The sequence below is a fragment of the Pagrus major genome, chromosome 12 (assembly GCF_040436345.1).
Source record: "Pagrus major chromosome 12, Pma_NU_1.0".
Taxonomy (NCBI): domain Eukaryota; kingdom Metazoa; phylum Chordata; class Actinopteri; order Spariformes; family Sparidae; genus Pagrus; species Pagrus major.
In genome coordinates this window covers 16,190,881-16,206,367 of record NC_133226.1, presented here as the reverse complement: position 1 = coordinate 16,206,367, position 15,487 = coordinate 16,190,881, and the positions used below count along the sequence as shown (strand labels likewise).

At 40.3% G+C, this 15,487-nt stretch overlaps 2 protein-coding genes across 2 annotated transcripts; both read left to right on the top strand.

The window, feature by feature from the left end:
- On the top strand, nucleotides 1-1,728 carry LOC141006371 (bone morphogenetic protein 10-like). Its single transcript, XM_073478556.1, has 2 exons — nucleotides 1-319; nucleotides 689-1,728. Exons 1-2 carry the CDS (start codon nucleotides 1-3, stop codon nucleotides 1,726-1,728), a joined length of 1,359 nt encoding a protein of 452 aa, XP_073334657.1.
- A 4,770-nt stretch (nucleotides 1,729-6,498) lies between these two features.
- Nucleotides 6,499-13,618, top strand: smad4a (SMAD family member 4a). Its single transcript, XM_073477810.1, has 11 exons — nucleotides 6,499-6,828; nucleotides 7,667-8,022; nucleotides 8,133-8,307; nucleotides 8,511-8,540; nucleotides 8,629-8,832; nucleotides 9,134-9,241; nucleotides 9,786-9,836; nucleotides 9,929-10,112; nucleotides 10,220-10,388; nucleotides 10,540-10,678; nucleotides 11,406-13,618. Exons 2-11 carry the CDS (start codon nucleotides 7,783-7,785, stop codon nucleotides 11,615-11,617), a joined length of 1,512 nt encoding a protein of 503 aa, XP_073333911.1. The 5' UTR covers nucleotides 6,499-6,828; nucleotides 7,667-7,782; the 3' UTR covers nucleotides 11,618-13,618.
- Nucleotides 13,619-15,487: the final 1,869 nt, after the last annotated feature.

Genomic DNA, 15,487 nt, shown 5'->3' with positions numbered 1-15,487 from the left:
ATGACCGTTTCAGTCTTCTCCAACCTTGGGCTTATCCGCTCTCCGAATGTCCTACTTCTGACGTTGACTGGTTTGAGCTTGAGCAGTCCCATCAGGTCTCCTGAGGACCATCACAGGGGTGATAACCCGCTACTTGATGCACAGGACTTTCTGAGCCACTTTCTGTCCACAATGAACCTGACAGAGCTGAGGCCCCAGCACAGGCCTCTCGCTGCCCGAAAGGAGCCACCGGAGTACATGCTGGAGCTGTACAACCGCTTCGCCCACGACCACACTGCTGTGCCCTCAGCCGGCATTGTGCGCAGTTTCAAGAACGAAGGTACAAACTTGGTTTTGTTTAATACCACATTGCAAAATGTATATATTGCGTATGATTTTAAAAAATTTTTTTTTACCATGTGTTGCATTTAAAAAAAATAACAACGGATTTGCTTTCAGATGATTGGGTTCATGTTTGACATTCTTCTAATTTAATGATTAAAAATAAAGTCAAATCTGGAGGTGCTGATTGCTTTAACTGAAACAATTAACGAGATTAATGATTCAAACAAACCAAAACTATATTTGATAACACAAGTGTGTATTTATAAAAGCTTACATTTTAATATTTAACATAGTTTAACTTGAGTTTTGAACACAGAGGCATACAAAATGCACTGAGGCACACTTGTTGATATTTTGATTTCAGATCCGTCCCCGAGCAGTCTAACAGCCAGGGGTGTGAAGATACATCCGCTGCTGTTCAACATCTCAATGCGCCACCATGAGCATGTGACAATAGCCGAGCTTCGTCTTTTTACCCTGGTCTGGAAGGCCCGGAGACCATATGCCGGCACTGACTGCAAGGTGACCATCTACAAAATACACGAGGGCGTTGTTTGGACCAAAGAGGTGGGGAAAACGGGGAGAAGGAGGGATAAAGAGGAGGTGGTGGAGATGAAGGATCTGGAGGAACTGGTGACAAAGCATATCCATGCCAAAGATAACAGCTGGGTGTCATTTGACCTGACTCATGTGGTTGCACTCTGGCTGAAGTCAGGGTGTGCAACTCACAAACTGGAGGTACACATTGCAAGCGTGGGGTCAGAGGAGGAAGGGGCCACAGAGGAGGAGGAGGAGGAGGACGGGAGGGTGGTTGAGATTGATATCGACAGGAGCTTGGACGGGAAACACAACGCAGTGATGATTTTGTTCTCAAATGATCAGAGCAGAGACAACAAACTGGATAAACAAGAGCTTAACCAGATGATTGAACATGAGAATGACCTTCCTGAAAACGTGGGCCGGAGCCAGCAGGCTTTGTGGGAGCACGTTAATCACAACCAGGACGAGCTGGACAAGCAGTCCCTCACGCAGCTGCAGTCCAACCTTATCTATGACACGCCTCCCCGAATCCGTCGCAATGTTAAGAGCGAGCCATGCAAGAGGACCCCACTCTTTGTGGATTTTAAAGACATTGGCTGGGATTCGTGGATCATCCAGCCACTGGGCTACGAGGCGTATGAGTGCAACGGTGTGTGCAACCCACCCATGACCTCCGAGGTCTCGCCCACCAAACATGCCATAGTGCAGACACTGCTGAGTGTTAAGAGTCCAGAGAGGGCATCGCGTGCCTGCTGTGTACCCACTAAGTTGGAGCCCATCTCACTCCTTTATCATGATAACGGGGTGATCACGTTCAACCACAAGTATGAGGGAATGGTGGTGGCAGAGTGCGGCTGCAGATAGTCCTTACACAGAGATAGAGACTGTGCACTGAAGGAGCGAAATAAATGATCATCATCTCACATCTATCTATCTATCTATCTATCTATCTATCTATCTATCTATCTATCTATCTATCTATCTATCTATCTATCTATCTATCCACAGTATCTAAGATCTCATACAGTGGTGTGAAAGTTTAGACTTAGTTGTAAATTAGGGAAGAACACAAATCTGTGCTACATGATGTAAATTATTCATTGTATAAAGTTACAGTAGGGTCAAAAAGTCTGAGACCACGAGTAAACAATACTTTTATTTTGCATTTGTCTTGAATCTAATAATATTTAGTTGATTACAAATGATAATACTAACTTAAAGGTGCAATATGTAGTAACTGGCATCCTGTCAAATTCATACTCACACTGTAGCTGCCCTTAGCTAGTTAGCTCAATTAGCCGTGCAGCTAGCTTAGAGCATCAGGGCAGTTTCAGTGTTTGCACAGCTAGCAAAGGAGCTTTGGACCAGAACAGGACAGGGCTAGTTGGTTAGCATGCTAACTTCAATAGATATCTCTGCAACTAAACACCTAAACACCATAATGTCATAATGTAAACTGTCATTTATTCACATTCTGTTGTAAATCTCATTTAATTTTGGAATGTTTTCAGCTAAAAGTCTTACATATTGCACCTTTAACAATATGAGTGAAAAGTTCAGGCGGCATGCACTCGACCTGGCACGGACTCCACAAGTTTGTGCGAAACCTGATGACTCATGTTATCTCAGCATGATTTGACAAAGCTTTTTATAATCTCACAGAAAGCTTGGCCCCATACATATTCAGTGGGGTTGAGGCCAGGTGACTGGAGAAAAAGTCCATGACAGTCAGGACTCTTGGTCTTGGTCTTATCATTTGCAATAAAAAATTTACATTTGAAACAAATGCAAAAAAGAAGTATTCTTAATTGGGGTCTCAGACTTTTTGAGCCTACTGTAATTCAGCTATTATTATATTATTGTAGAATACAAAGCTTATAAATCAGTCTGTCGTGATTTATTATAATTATTTGCTGATTTTTGTATATCAGAATGTTTTCGGATACAACCACAATTCGTTGTAAAGGACAGTAACAGGCCCTCTCTGCAAATATAGCATCTCTACCATGCACCACAGTAGGCTCACAGACGACTGAAGAAGAGAAAAGACAGAAAATAGAGTGATATGTCTGATATGTCTGAACGTCCCGGTAAAAAAAACAGTCTCTTCCACCTGGTTCAGATGAACGTCTTTAGGGGCAACTCTGAGCACTGATATCAGTTACAATAACAGCCTTCTGAATAATTTGGAAAAATGTTTTTGAGATCCATATAAGGACAAAAGATTTAACTTTAGTGCCAAGTTTCAAAGCACACAAGCTGACAAAAACTGAAGTTTGCGCTTTGGGTTATTTCACTGGCGGACTTTCCATCACAGAACTTTCTCAAAACTTCCTTTGATCCATCTACATTTTGTTCTGGCAGAAAAGACTCCTAATGCAGAAGCTAAGTTGATCCAAACTGACATGTTCTTTAAAAAGGGGTAGGCCACCAGATCACAATGATTTGCACTACTGGTAGTTTGCTGTATGTTTTTGTTCAACTATGAAAAGCCTCTTAAATCAGCTGTAAGTGATTCATAATCTTGCCAAGACGGTTTATGCGTAAGTATACATGCTGCAGATTTGTAAATGGCATAATTTGTTTCTGTGCCCTATGGCCCCTTGGAGCCACTGAAATGATTTAAAGAATGTGACATTTTCCCTCTTATTTGCTTGCCAAACTCGCAGAAAATATATTTTCGTTGGCTTTTGACCAGGAGAGGATTTTCACGCTGTCTTGAAGCTCTTCGGGGCTTCTTGTTTGACAAATGTACAATTTCTCTTACCTAACATTTCTGTCAACTGCTGTGAAATCTTTCTTTACGCTACCCGCCATTCATATTCTGCTTTTGGCTCTCGCACAAACATTAATCTTATTATGGTTGTTAAAATAAAAAAAAACAAAATCTGAAAACGAATACATTCATTGAGCAATTTTTGATCTCTTGTGCACCCTGTCTCATTGTCAGGTAATCACAGCACTCCCCAACTAACAACCTTAATCCCCATCCCTCTAGCGTCACATGCCTGGCGGGCCTCTCTCTGCCCGCGTCCATGCCATGGTGATAACGAGGTGTCAGAGCCTGGAGTCTTGTAGACCGTCACTCAGGATGAGACGCCACTCCAAGTGGCAGCATTTGTGAGAAGGTGGTGTCAGATTCCTGGTCTCCAACGCCAACATGCTCTATTGACAATCCTGCCATCAGGTTGCTCGGTGCCCTCTGAACCCTCCCACTTCCTTTTTCTGACACGGGCATGCTGACGGCCTTATCAAGGCCTCAGGAACAGTACAAATGGAAAAAATACATGTCACATCATCACCTAGCTTCTGCTGTTAACAGTCGGAAGCAGATAACAATAATGGAATAACACTGTGGAACTTTCTAACTTAATAGGATCCTCAGCCAGCACACAGATTTAGAGAGGCCAAGTGTGCAGGGCAGAGATATCGACTGGCAGTGAACAAATTGATTTCCTGTGTGGAGCTTATTTAAAACTAGAATAAAGTTTCAATATGTAGGATATAAAAACAGCAATATGCATTGACTTCTTTGTTTATAATGACTTGTTGTTTTAGTTTAAAATGAACAGGGGACGGGGGCAGAATCTTATGTTTAATTGAATTGAATTAAAAAGCAAAGACTCGTGTTATTAATATTTTCCTCTGAAGCTCCTTTTGAAAAATAACCTCTCCTCAATATTTGAAAAATATATATGTATATTTATAGCAAATGATAAAAAAGTCACATAAAAGTGCAGAATGTGGGAGCTGCTGTGGGACAGTTAGCAGTGACGCAGCGTATCACAGATCGGTATCACGTTATAACATGAAAAGTTTATTGTCTTGAACTCTACAGAGCTAGACTCTAATGTGATAAGTTTGCATGTCATTGTAATGTGAAGATAAAGAGAATGTTTTTTATAACAACAAAACGTTCTTATTATAATATGTTAAGTTTATATTTTGTAATAATGTGAAAATATCTTCACATTATAATGTGATACTGATCTGTTTTTCTTTTTCTGGGGAGGCAGCACTAAGCTTCCGTAGGAGGGAAGTGTTAATTACCACTAACGATACATTTTTGTGTCTAATCTGGTTTTAAAAGATGACATATTGTTTCTGCAGTCGAACTTTGGTGGGGAAAATAAAGCTTGGAGAGAGAGAAATTTTGTCCTGCATATGGCAAAATGCACCATTTTTATCTATGTGTCTAATGTTCTTTTTTTAAAATTGGAATTTTCCAATTGAAAAAAAATTAAAAGATACTTCCCTGCTGTCCAAAAATATTATAGACTACCCTCCTTTCATCATAAGAAGGACAAACTTGAGGATTTTGCTGAACATTTGGTCCCCTTCATATTAATTCAAATGACAACTCTCAAATCATCAGACAGCTCTTAGAGGATAGGCTTAAAGTACTGGATAGGTTTTTTCCCCTTTGAACACTCTTTAGTACATTTATTATGTATTTCGGGGGGTTGTCAGGCTCTGTGTTCTGCTGTACTGGCTTTATTTTTTGTAAGACAGAAGCACGCAGCCCTACTAACTGTTTGAACATTAATAGAGCTTCAATAAATTAGAAAATATTACATTATTCCTCAACAATGATTACTTACATTACAGATATTTATATTTATTTTCTTACTGTTAAAACAATAAGTGTGGCTAACATTTGATTTGTAGTTGCACAAACCTTAGAATATATTTGAATATGTCACACCTAAACATCTGGCATTGAAACGGTGCTAAATATCTGTGTATTATGTTCATTTGGTCAACACAAATGTGCTTTTATAACATCACTCTTTAGCAACAAAGCTATTGTTGTTCATGGGGAGGCAACACTAAATCATAAACACGTGGTTAATGTCATCTGGAGATATGGAGGAGATAGTGGAAGAGAGAGTGGTCAGCCACAAGGGGGAGACTTTATATTACAGTAAAAAATCATCACAGCATAAAAGAAGGAGGTTTGCAGGCCTGCTTTAGTTCACCTGGTGATGTGTTTTGAGAACATCATCTTGGGGTTAAAGGGGCACTACGTAGTTCTGGAGAAGAAATTCAAACAGAATTGAAACATTTGCAACATTAATGAGGAAATAATACAAACTCAGAAATATTTATTTTGTCCATGTCTGAATAAAACAAGCTGTTCTCAGAAGAAAATAAGCTCCCCAGAACACTGTTTGAGGGTGGAACGGTGGCAGGGTCCGCCACATATAAACAAAGTAAAACAGCATGTGGCTGGACATTGTTTACTGGAATTTAGAGATGCATATTCTTTGACACTTAACTGTTAAGTAGTCAAACCATCAAAGCCATGGCTCATTTTATTAACTTGGGATTTAATGGAGTGAGAAACAGGACATAGGCCTTCATGTTCAGGAATACAGGAACATCTGGTGCAGTGCAGCCTCTGTACAGAGCACAGTGACACAAACAGTCTACTCAAACTTCATGTAAATGGTTCATGATAGAAAAAAAACAGCTTTCACTCCCTCTGAAACGTCTTTCTGGTGTGTGATAGACTGCCACGGGCTTGTAAACAGTGGATGTTTTTCATTTTTTTAACAAATACGATCAGCAGCGCCACGCCTGTCGCATTTTACGCGTGCACGCTCTGTAGCAGAGGTGGGTGGAGAGGAATTTTTTGTTTATTTTCGTGGCCAGCTAACCAGCAAACGTGTTGTTGTTAGCTTTTTTAAAATATATATAAATTTAGTTTAAAAAGACGAACAGATAAACGAGGGCCCGTCTATAACATTTCACGAGTTGGCGTTTTCGCACAATCATAGGAAGAGGTTAGCGAGCTAGCGTGAAGTTGATGTTTTTTTTTTTTTTTTTTAGCATTAGCTGTTAGCGAGCGAGCTAGCCAGGATATCATTAACGCTGGATAGCGTATCGAAATCTAGGTAGTTAAAGCCACTCACTTATCATCTTCTACCGCTGGGACGAACGCAACTGCGCTGAGAAATCACTGTAAGTCCGCAAATCAGCTTGTGTTTGATTCACGCAGTGATAAGAGTCTAAATTAGCGTTGGCTAACTAGCGCTAACGGTATTTACGGTAACTCCAGTGATGGCTAACGCTAGCGGAACCAGTCAACATTGCCAGGGCAATGTTAGCTAACTTCAGCTCTTCAGCAACAACACTTGAATTAAACATTTGCTTTAATTTTGTCGTCATAACTAAGCGGCGTGATTTCGGTCCTATTGAGGTTTTGTTAAGAGGATACCTGTGTTTATTAGCCGTGGTACCCGGCAGGGCTAACGTTAGCTTAGCTACGTTTGCTGTGAAAATGCTGTGGTAAAAAACAACCCAATGTTCATTTTATCCCAACCATAATATAATGAGCCCACTCAAGGCTTCCGTGCCGTAAAATATGTTGGTTTGCATTGAAGATAAGATAAACTAGTGGCTGTATTTGCAGAGGAGGAGACCCTGCATGTGTGACTGTACGCTTTAAAGCAGTGGTTGTCAGATTGAACTGTACGCCTTTAAGTTTTCTTGGTTGTAAACAGTATTGCATGGATGATACCCATGCAGCCTTAAATATATATATATATCATGAAAGGTTTGAAAGTTGTCTGAACACCCATTTCTCCACCAACTGTGACTAGTGGCTGATGCATTATTTTGCTGTCATCCTTAGAAAGGCACATTACATTGACTTTACATATAATCCTTCCTGATCTTACAGCTGACTTGAAGTTAGTGCGACGTAAATATTGTATATTCAGTATGTTGATGCTGCTTTAAGTAATGCAATGTGAAATTCTGAGCTGTCAGTCATCAGTCACTGCCCTTCCTGTTTTAGGTTGCTAATCTTGGCCACACTTGGATCAACAGTACTTTAACGTTGACACCTGCGCTGGTAAAGCCATAGAGGACGCAACTGGAAAGCCTCCCCAAGGTTGAAACCTAAGGAGCAAGATGTCAATCACGAACACTCCCACGAGTAACGATGCCTGCCTGAGCATTGTACACAGCCTGATGTGCCACCGACAGGGAGGAGAGAGCGAAAGCTTTGCCAAGCGAGCCATTGAGAGTCTTGTCAAGAAGCTGAAGGAGAAGAAGGATGAGCTGGATTCCCTAATCACAGCCATCACTACGAACGGGGCTCATCCAAGCAAGTGTGTAACCATACAGCGAACTTTGGATGGACGCCTACAGGTATAGCGGCAGAAATACAGCACCAGAAAATTTGGTTTAGTGTTACACTAAAGAGAAAGTTGCCACAGAAACGCTACTTATCTCATTAGAGCTTCCTCTCTGTGCTTTAGGTTGCAGGACGTAAAGGTTTTCCCCACGTTGTCTATGCCCGACTGTGGCGATGGCCCGATCTACACAAGAATGAATTAAAACACGTGAAATATTGCCAGTATGCCTTTGACCTGAAATGTGACAATGTTTGTGTCAACCCATACCACTACGAGAGGGTTGTCTCTCCGGGCATTGGTAAGTAAGGGTCACAGGTGTGTTAGTCTTAATTAGATCTCGCTGTTTTAGATTAGTCTTGATTAATCGGTGTATTTTTAATATGATTTAGCCTCTTCAAATCTGGTTGAACAAAGTACAGCCCATGTTCTCATTCTTTTTCAGAATATAGACCTACATAAACTGATTGAGTGACATGTCTCTTCTATGTATTGTTATTACAGATTTATCAGGACTGACCCTTTCAACTTCAGGTAAGGAAGTGCCAAAGTTTTCCCGTTTCCTTGCGTGAGATTTTGTGGCTGTCCATAAGTCTTACCTATGTCTGTTGTCTTCGTGTAGGTCCACTTATGGTAAAGGATGAGTATGACTATGACAACCAGCAATCTCACTCAAGCTCGGAAAGCCACCTGCAGACTATTCAGCATCCGCCGTCGAGGCCCGGTCCACAGGAGACGTTCAGCAGCCCCGCTCTGCTCCCCCCATCGGAGGGCAGCAGTTCAGCTTCAACCTCTGCTTTCTCTACCATCAGTGCTGGACCCTCAAGTAAGACACCACATGACGACAACACGTATACGCATAACATTATGGAACATACACTCAGCTTTTTAAAAAAATTTACTTTATTTTAGTAAGTTTGGACTTCATGCCGATGAAGTTAAGATGAACTTTACGTCTCTGCAACTTTAATATCAAACAAACTAGCTTAAACTGATCATTTAGTTTGGACTTACTCTAACTTAAGAGAGAACGTGTTTATAGCTGCTGCAACAGACTAAAGATCTACTGCACAGACTTCAAGCAGCACAAACTTGGCAACACATCTGTTTTCGATTTGTTTTTTCAGATCCAAACTCCAACTGGAGCAGAAACAGCAGCTTCACCCCTGCAGTGCCTCAACATCAGAACGGGCATCTACAGCATCATCCACCCATGCCTCACACGGGGCATTACTGTGAGTGAACGGAAAACCTTTCTGCTTTAAGAATAGTCCATATCCTTTCAAACAGCTTACAGACATGGCCATCTGTTTATTTCATCTTGTGCTATTTGCATAATGGGCTCTGTTAATTAGTTATTAAGCTTAACGTTGTCTACTTTGGCGAGAGGACATTATTAACTTCGAGGAGGGCATGTAGTTGTTAGTTCGCCACCGATTCTAAGAAAGGGCTTTTCAGACGAAGGCTGATTTGTTAAAGACATCAGTATTACATATTTTATTTGATAAAACCTCCAAGTAGATTTCCTTATTAAGGCAATTCACCATAATGCAAAAGTGGATTTTAGAAAAGTTGTAGAAGTAACAGCAGTGGCACCATCAGTGATTCTAGCCATGGGTGTTAAGGTCAGCCTTCATTCTTGACATTTTATGAAATCTGGCTATTTCAGGCACCATCACTGTACCATCTGTGCTCAATTCTGAATAATATGTCACATCATTAGAACTGGTGTGATTCCAGAATTGCCTTTTCAAAATTAATATCCACATGTGCTTGCAGGGCCTGTTACCAATGAAATTGCCTTCCAGCCGCCCATATCCAATCACCCTGGTGAGTATCTAGCTGCAGATGGAAGACAATCTTCGTATTTAACATAATCATGAAATCTGCTGGACCTGAGGCTGCTTGTTGGTTTGTTCCAGCTCCAGAATACTGGTGCTCCATCGCATACTTTGAGATGGATGTCCAGGTCGGGGAGACGTTTAAGGTGCCTTCCACATGTCCGATAGTGACCGTGGACGGCTACGTGGATCCATCGGGAGGGGATCGCTTCTGCTTGGGCCAGCTGAGCAATGTCCACAGGACAGAGAACATAGAGAGAGCCAGGTAGTGTTCCGCATACTTATAGATATATTATCAAATAGTTTATTGAATCAATTAATGTTTAATATATGTCTCTAGGTATGATAAGTGATAAATCTTTCCATCCTCAGGCTCCACATTGGCAAAGGCGTCCAGCTGGAGTGTAAAGGTGAAGGAGATGTCTGGGTGCGCTGTTTGAGTGATCATGCAGTGTTTGTACAGAGTTATTACCTGGATCGAGAGGCTGGACGTGCCCCTGGAGACGCAGTTCACAAGATCTACCCCAGTGCTTACATCAAGGTGAGATTGCAGTACAATGGGCATTCAAAGAAACGCTGTGTTATTCAAGGGACTTTTGACCATGTATACATCCGGATATGAACCATGTCAAGTTAACATTACCCTCATGATATTAATATTCAGTGTTAATCAATTTCTTGTCCCCTGCCAGGTGTTTGACTTGCGTCAGTGCCACAGGCAGATGCAGCAGCAGGCAGCGACAGCTCAGGCAGCAGCTGCAGCCCAGGCAGCAGCAGTGGCTGGCAACATTCCCGGGCCAGGCTCTGTGGGAGGCATCGCTCCCGCCATCAGTGAGTGCTCTTACTGCTACACTTAGCCTTCAACAAGTGTATTTTTATGAACCAAAGACTGGATCCAGAACCGAAAGTATAAATTGGCTGTTGCACAGGATTTCTCTTTGGTTTGAGAAAGTTAACATTTCTTGGCATTGTGAGATGTGACTAATAAGATATTGTTAAGACAAAAATAAATGTTAGAATTACTTAAGATTCAACAAGTAAAGACAGGAAAGCACACAAAGAGCGTTTGAGTTTAAGAACATTAGAGGGGGAAAGTGTGCTCAAAAACCCAGAGCATTGAAAAGTCTTGAGTTCAAAATGGGTTGATATCTGATAACAACTACAGCTGAGGTGGAAGGATTCTCATTTGCTCTAAAACAAACTTTGTACAGCCGCAGTGAGTCCATACCACTGCTTTGCTTTATCTGTAACTAAACCTCAAAATCCATTAGCATGCTTAACAATCACAATATAAGTTGAAGATAATGAAATTAATTTCCACAGAGCTAACATCGTTCACACAGTCTGTATGCTCTGTGTGCTTTAGCTCAAATGCAGTAAAACCTTTGGCCTGATCATAGTGAGAAATGAGCATATGTCAGTTCTACTTTTTCTACTTAAACTGTCTCTACACTGTATATGTCCCAACTTTTACCACAACTTAGCTAACATATCTCTGCAAGGTTTGGCCTATAGTGCCACATCGATCTAAACATTGCTGCCTGTAATTCCCCCGCAGGTTTGTCTGCTGCTGCAGGCATTGGGGTTGATGACCTGCGCAGGCTGTGCATCCTGCGGATGAGCTTTGTGAAGGGCTGGGGCCCCGACTACCCACGGCAAAGCATCAAAGAGACACCCTGCTGGATTGAGATCCATTTACACCGAGCTCTACAGCTACTGGACGAAGTTCTCCACACCATGCCCATAGCTGACCCTCAACCTCTTGACTGAGATAAAAGACATGAACTGTACAAACAATATAAAAAAAACAAAAACAGACTGTACTTTTAACAGACCACTTCACCTGTAGGCCTGGAGTGCTGGAGGAGGACTGCGGCGACAGGGATGCTGAGTAGGTTGTGGACCAAGGACATAAAGGCTGGCAGTATACTCCAAATGCAATGATCTCAAATCCAGTGCTGCAAGCAGTTGGCAGTGAGTCTGTAAGTTCAGTGACTTCCAAACAGCTGGAGGAAAATGTGAGTCACACTTGGAGGAATCGTACTTCACATGCTGCCAAGAGGATGCGCATGAAAAAGCAAGACAGTATTCTGACATTGTTCACCAATGTGAACTGCAAAACAGCATGAAGTGAAAAAAGCTGTGTCTCTCTTTAATCTCAAGTAATAAAAAGATACCGACACACTGATGAATTTAAGAATGTGTCCACACGGATGTTAAATTAGCACAGCATCATCATACTCAGCTGTCATGTTTTTCAGTGTGAACATTTCAATATTTAAGATTTTAAGATGTATACAGCCCTCATACCTGACTGAAAAAAAATCCTTTGTTGGATTATTTAATACGAGGGCAAACTATTTGACTGAAAACAAATCAAGCTCAGCACAATCTGGCGCCTTGTATTGGATGTTATTTACCCTGTGTGAACACACTAAATCTGATTTCAGTTGGAGTATACTGTCAGTCCAGCCCTCCTTCGTCGGTTCTCTGGTGCTTATATGGCTTCATGTAAGTGGAACCCCCCCCCCCCGACAGATCACATTTATGTAAAATCATGTTATTCATTACTCATGTTTTTGTAAGATGTAGTCTTAAATATTTTTCAATGCTGACAGTCCTTGTTTTACGTTTTTTGATTTATACTCCCCTTTTCTGAATAGCTGTTTTAAAATGATGTAAAGAGCATTTGAAAAGCCCATTTTAGCTGACCTCAGCTGCTATTCCGACACCGGGAAACTGTTGCATTATTCTACGACCAGTCAAGGCTGATGTTTTCCGCCGACGTTTTTTGAACTTGAAATTTAATTGAAATTCTAAAATACTTTCAAAAGGAAAAGATATTATAACACATCAACGTAATCTCATTTGTAATTGTCATTCTTATGATTAGATGCCCTCATAGTGTCCATTAGCACTTTATTAATTTGAAAAATAAGTATTTTGTCTTGTTTCATAGCATGTGTGGTTACTTGTTGTATCCATATGATTTCTTAGCATAGTTGAAAAAGTTTTTCTTGCTAATGACTTTTGGTGAGATCCATGAAAAACGTGTTGTCCCAAATCTCTGTTTTCAGTGTCAAACACAGCAGGTTTGAAAGGTGCATTTTTCAGCAAAATGACGACTGTTTACAACATACTGAGTCGTGGTTCATGAAATTCCCACTGAACGTGAAACCACCCCCTTTCAAACCCTACAGCCGTGAATTTTTGATACTCAAAAGATAGATTTTGGATGGAGCATCACTTAAAGATAGCTCACCGCCACCGTTTTTAATTAGAGTATTACTGGGTTGACACTTCACCTAACGTATTCTAGACAACAGCTGAGTAAAGGAAGCCAAGAATGAACTGTGAGGAAGTTTAAGCCATATTGATGCCAAATATACCCTATGAAAAGTGAAACGGTTATCAGACTGCAGTCATTTCAGTATTAAGTCCCTTGTAAAAACCTGGTTTCAATTATGAGCTGAATGATTTAAGTTTGTGCTCAGCACTATTATTCAAACAGATTTTGGTATTTGGAGCTCTGTTTACCTACAGCTGTTGCAGTATTTTATACTCTTTTGCTACCTTTACAGTGAAGAACCACTGTGGTCATCATTAAAAATGATTTAAAAAAAAAAAATCAAGAAGAATGCTGTACAATTTTGAGGAAATGCAAGCTCATGCTCATCTTGATCTTTACAGTTGTCATACATTCTGGAGTTTGAATGATATTGGTGTTTATATGTATGAATATGGTTAAATAAAATTTAACTGGCTAACGTAGTTCTGGAGATGTGAAATCATCTTTATCTGAAAATTGAGTTAACTGTGTAAAAGTTAAGATTATGAGAGAGGACACTGGTTTTCAACAAGAAAACGTTTATTTACTGCAAAGACAAGTCACAAATTTTAAGAAAACAACACTAAGAAGCTAGCCTGAGCTGAGATCTGAAATATTCAGAAAACCAAACTACATGTGTCTTTAATAATTTCTATATTCATCAATACGACACACTAAATGATAATGTCTTTATAAATATAAAAGTCCCCAAATTGTCCTTGTTTTTTATGTAAAATACACAATACAAATCACCCTACACGCATTGGTTTGCTTGCCAATTTGAGAAGAGAAAACTTAATGGCACACAAAAAGAAAGTCACATGAAATTTGTGTGTATATATTATATCAGATACTATACATCATCCAAAAAAGAGGAAAAAAAAAGAAATCACAAAAGCACTTTAGCCAACATATCTGTTAAAATGTTCACCAAAAAGAACAAATCAAATAATTAGGACACAAATAAATATACCTTTTTTCAGTTTTTGATATATATACATATTTTTGTCTAGGGTGAATCAAAATAAAAACCTTCCCCAAATGCCACTGCCAAATGCTTGTGCTTGCATTAGAGCGTGCTACAGATGGCCACGACTCACTAGACTGTCAAATGGCACTTGAAAACATCCAAATACAAATCTCAAACGGGTCACAGCATTCAGAAAATATCATTTGACAAATAAAAGAAATCACGATCATGAAGAAAACAAGTCAGAAGAGAGCATTTTACTTACAGTAACTCTCCTTGTTCATTAACCAGTTCTGTACAATAAAAAGCCGTCTGCAGGTAATCTACCATGTGTAAACTACTAAGTATGACTCTGTGTGTGTGTGTATGTATGTGTGGTGTCACATCCAGTAAATAATAAATAGTCGAGTCTGAGGACAGGTCTTTATGCTTCCTCAACCCTGGTGTCTTCTCAGTGGCAGCACCTGTGCAATGAAATGTCTGCTCTCGATAGCCTCGATCTGGAGCCCACCAGAGACCCAATAGTCACCCAGGCCATCTGCTCTGGCCGGGGCGAAATTAAAGGCACTGGAGTCTGCTATGGGTCAGTGAAGCTGCCAGTTAGTCCAGGTGAAGAGGCATCTCTTAGCTTCAGCTCCTATGACAAGTTAAGGAGTAGCTTATGTCTTTTTTTTTCTGGGTGGAACCGGGCTCATTTTGCAAACAGCTGTTACAAAAACAATCTTCTCAATTTAAAAGACACCGAAATAAAGTACAATTGTGTTGGCAGCATTAGCATCAGTCCAGTGTTGCCCAGGCAGGCTTTGAGATGCAGAAAGCTAGATCACTGTCTGGCACCTAAGTTTAACGTAAAAACAAAACAAAACAAAACCCAAAACTAAAATGGGGGATAAAAGGAAATCAACAAAACAACAGTTTCTAGCAGCACATGGTAGACGTGCAAGACCAGAAAGCACTTATGATCCTAAAGCACACAATTAAGATTTAAAGAAAAACATTTTTATAAGCCATTTTCACTTCAGGCACAAAATAATACAAGTTTACATCTACAATGTTGTAGTCAATTTATATGACAAGGGAGCTGAGATTCATGTTTACAAAAAAAAAAAAAATCAAATCAGTGAGAGAAAAGAAAGCCAAAAGTCAAGAAAAGATGTTCTGCAAAACCTTCATTCCTACCCAGATTTACACCGTGATTAAAAAATTTAAATCAAACAGAACTTTTTACAACTTCGTTCCCAAGAGTGTTGGAGTCAATCAGGTAGTTATTATGAGAGCACAGATTTGTGGGCAGCTGTGGAGAAAGTGTAAGAGATGATCTGAGTTTTTGTATCCATTCATT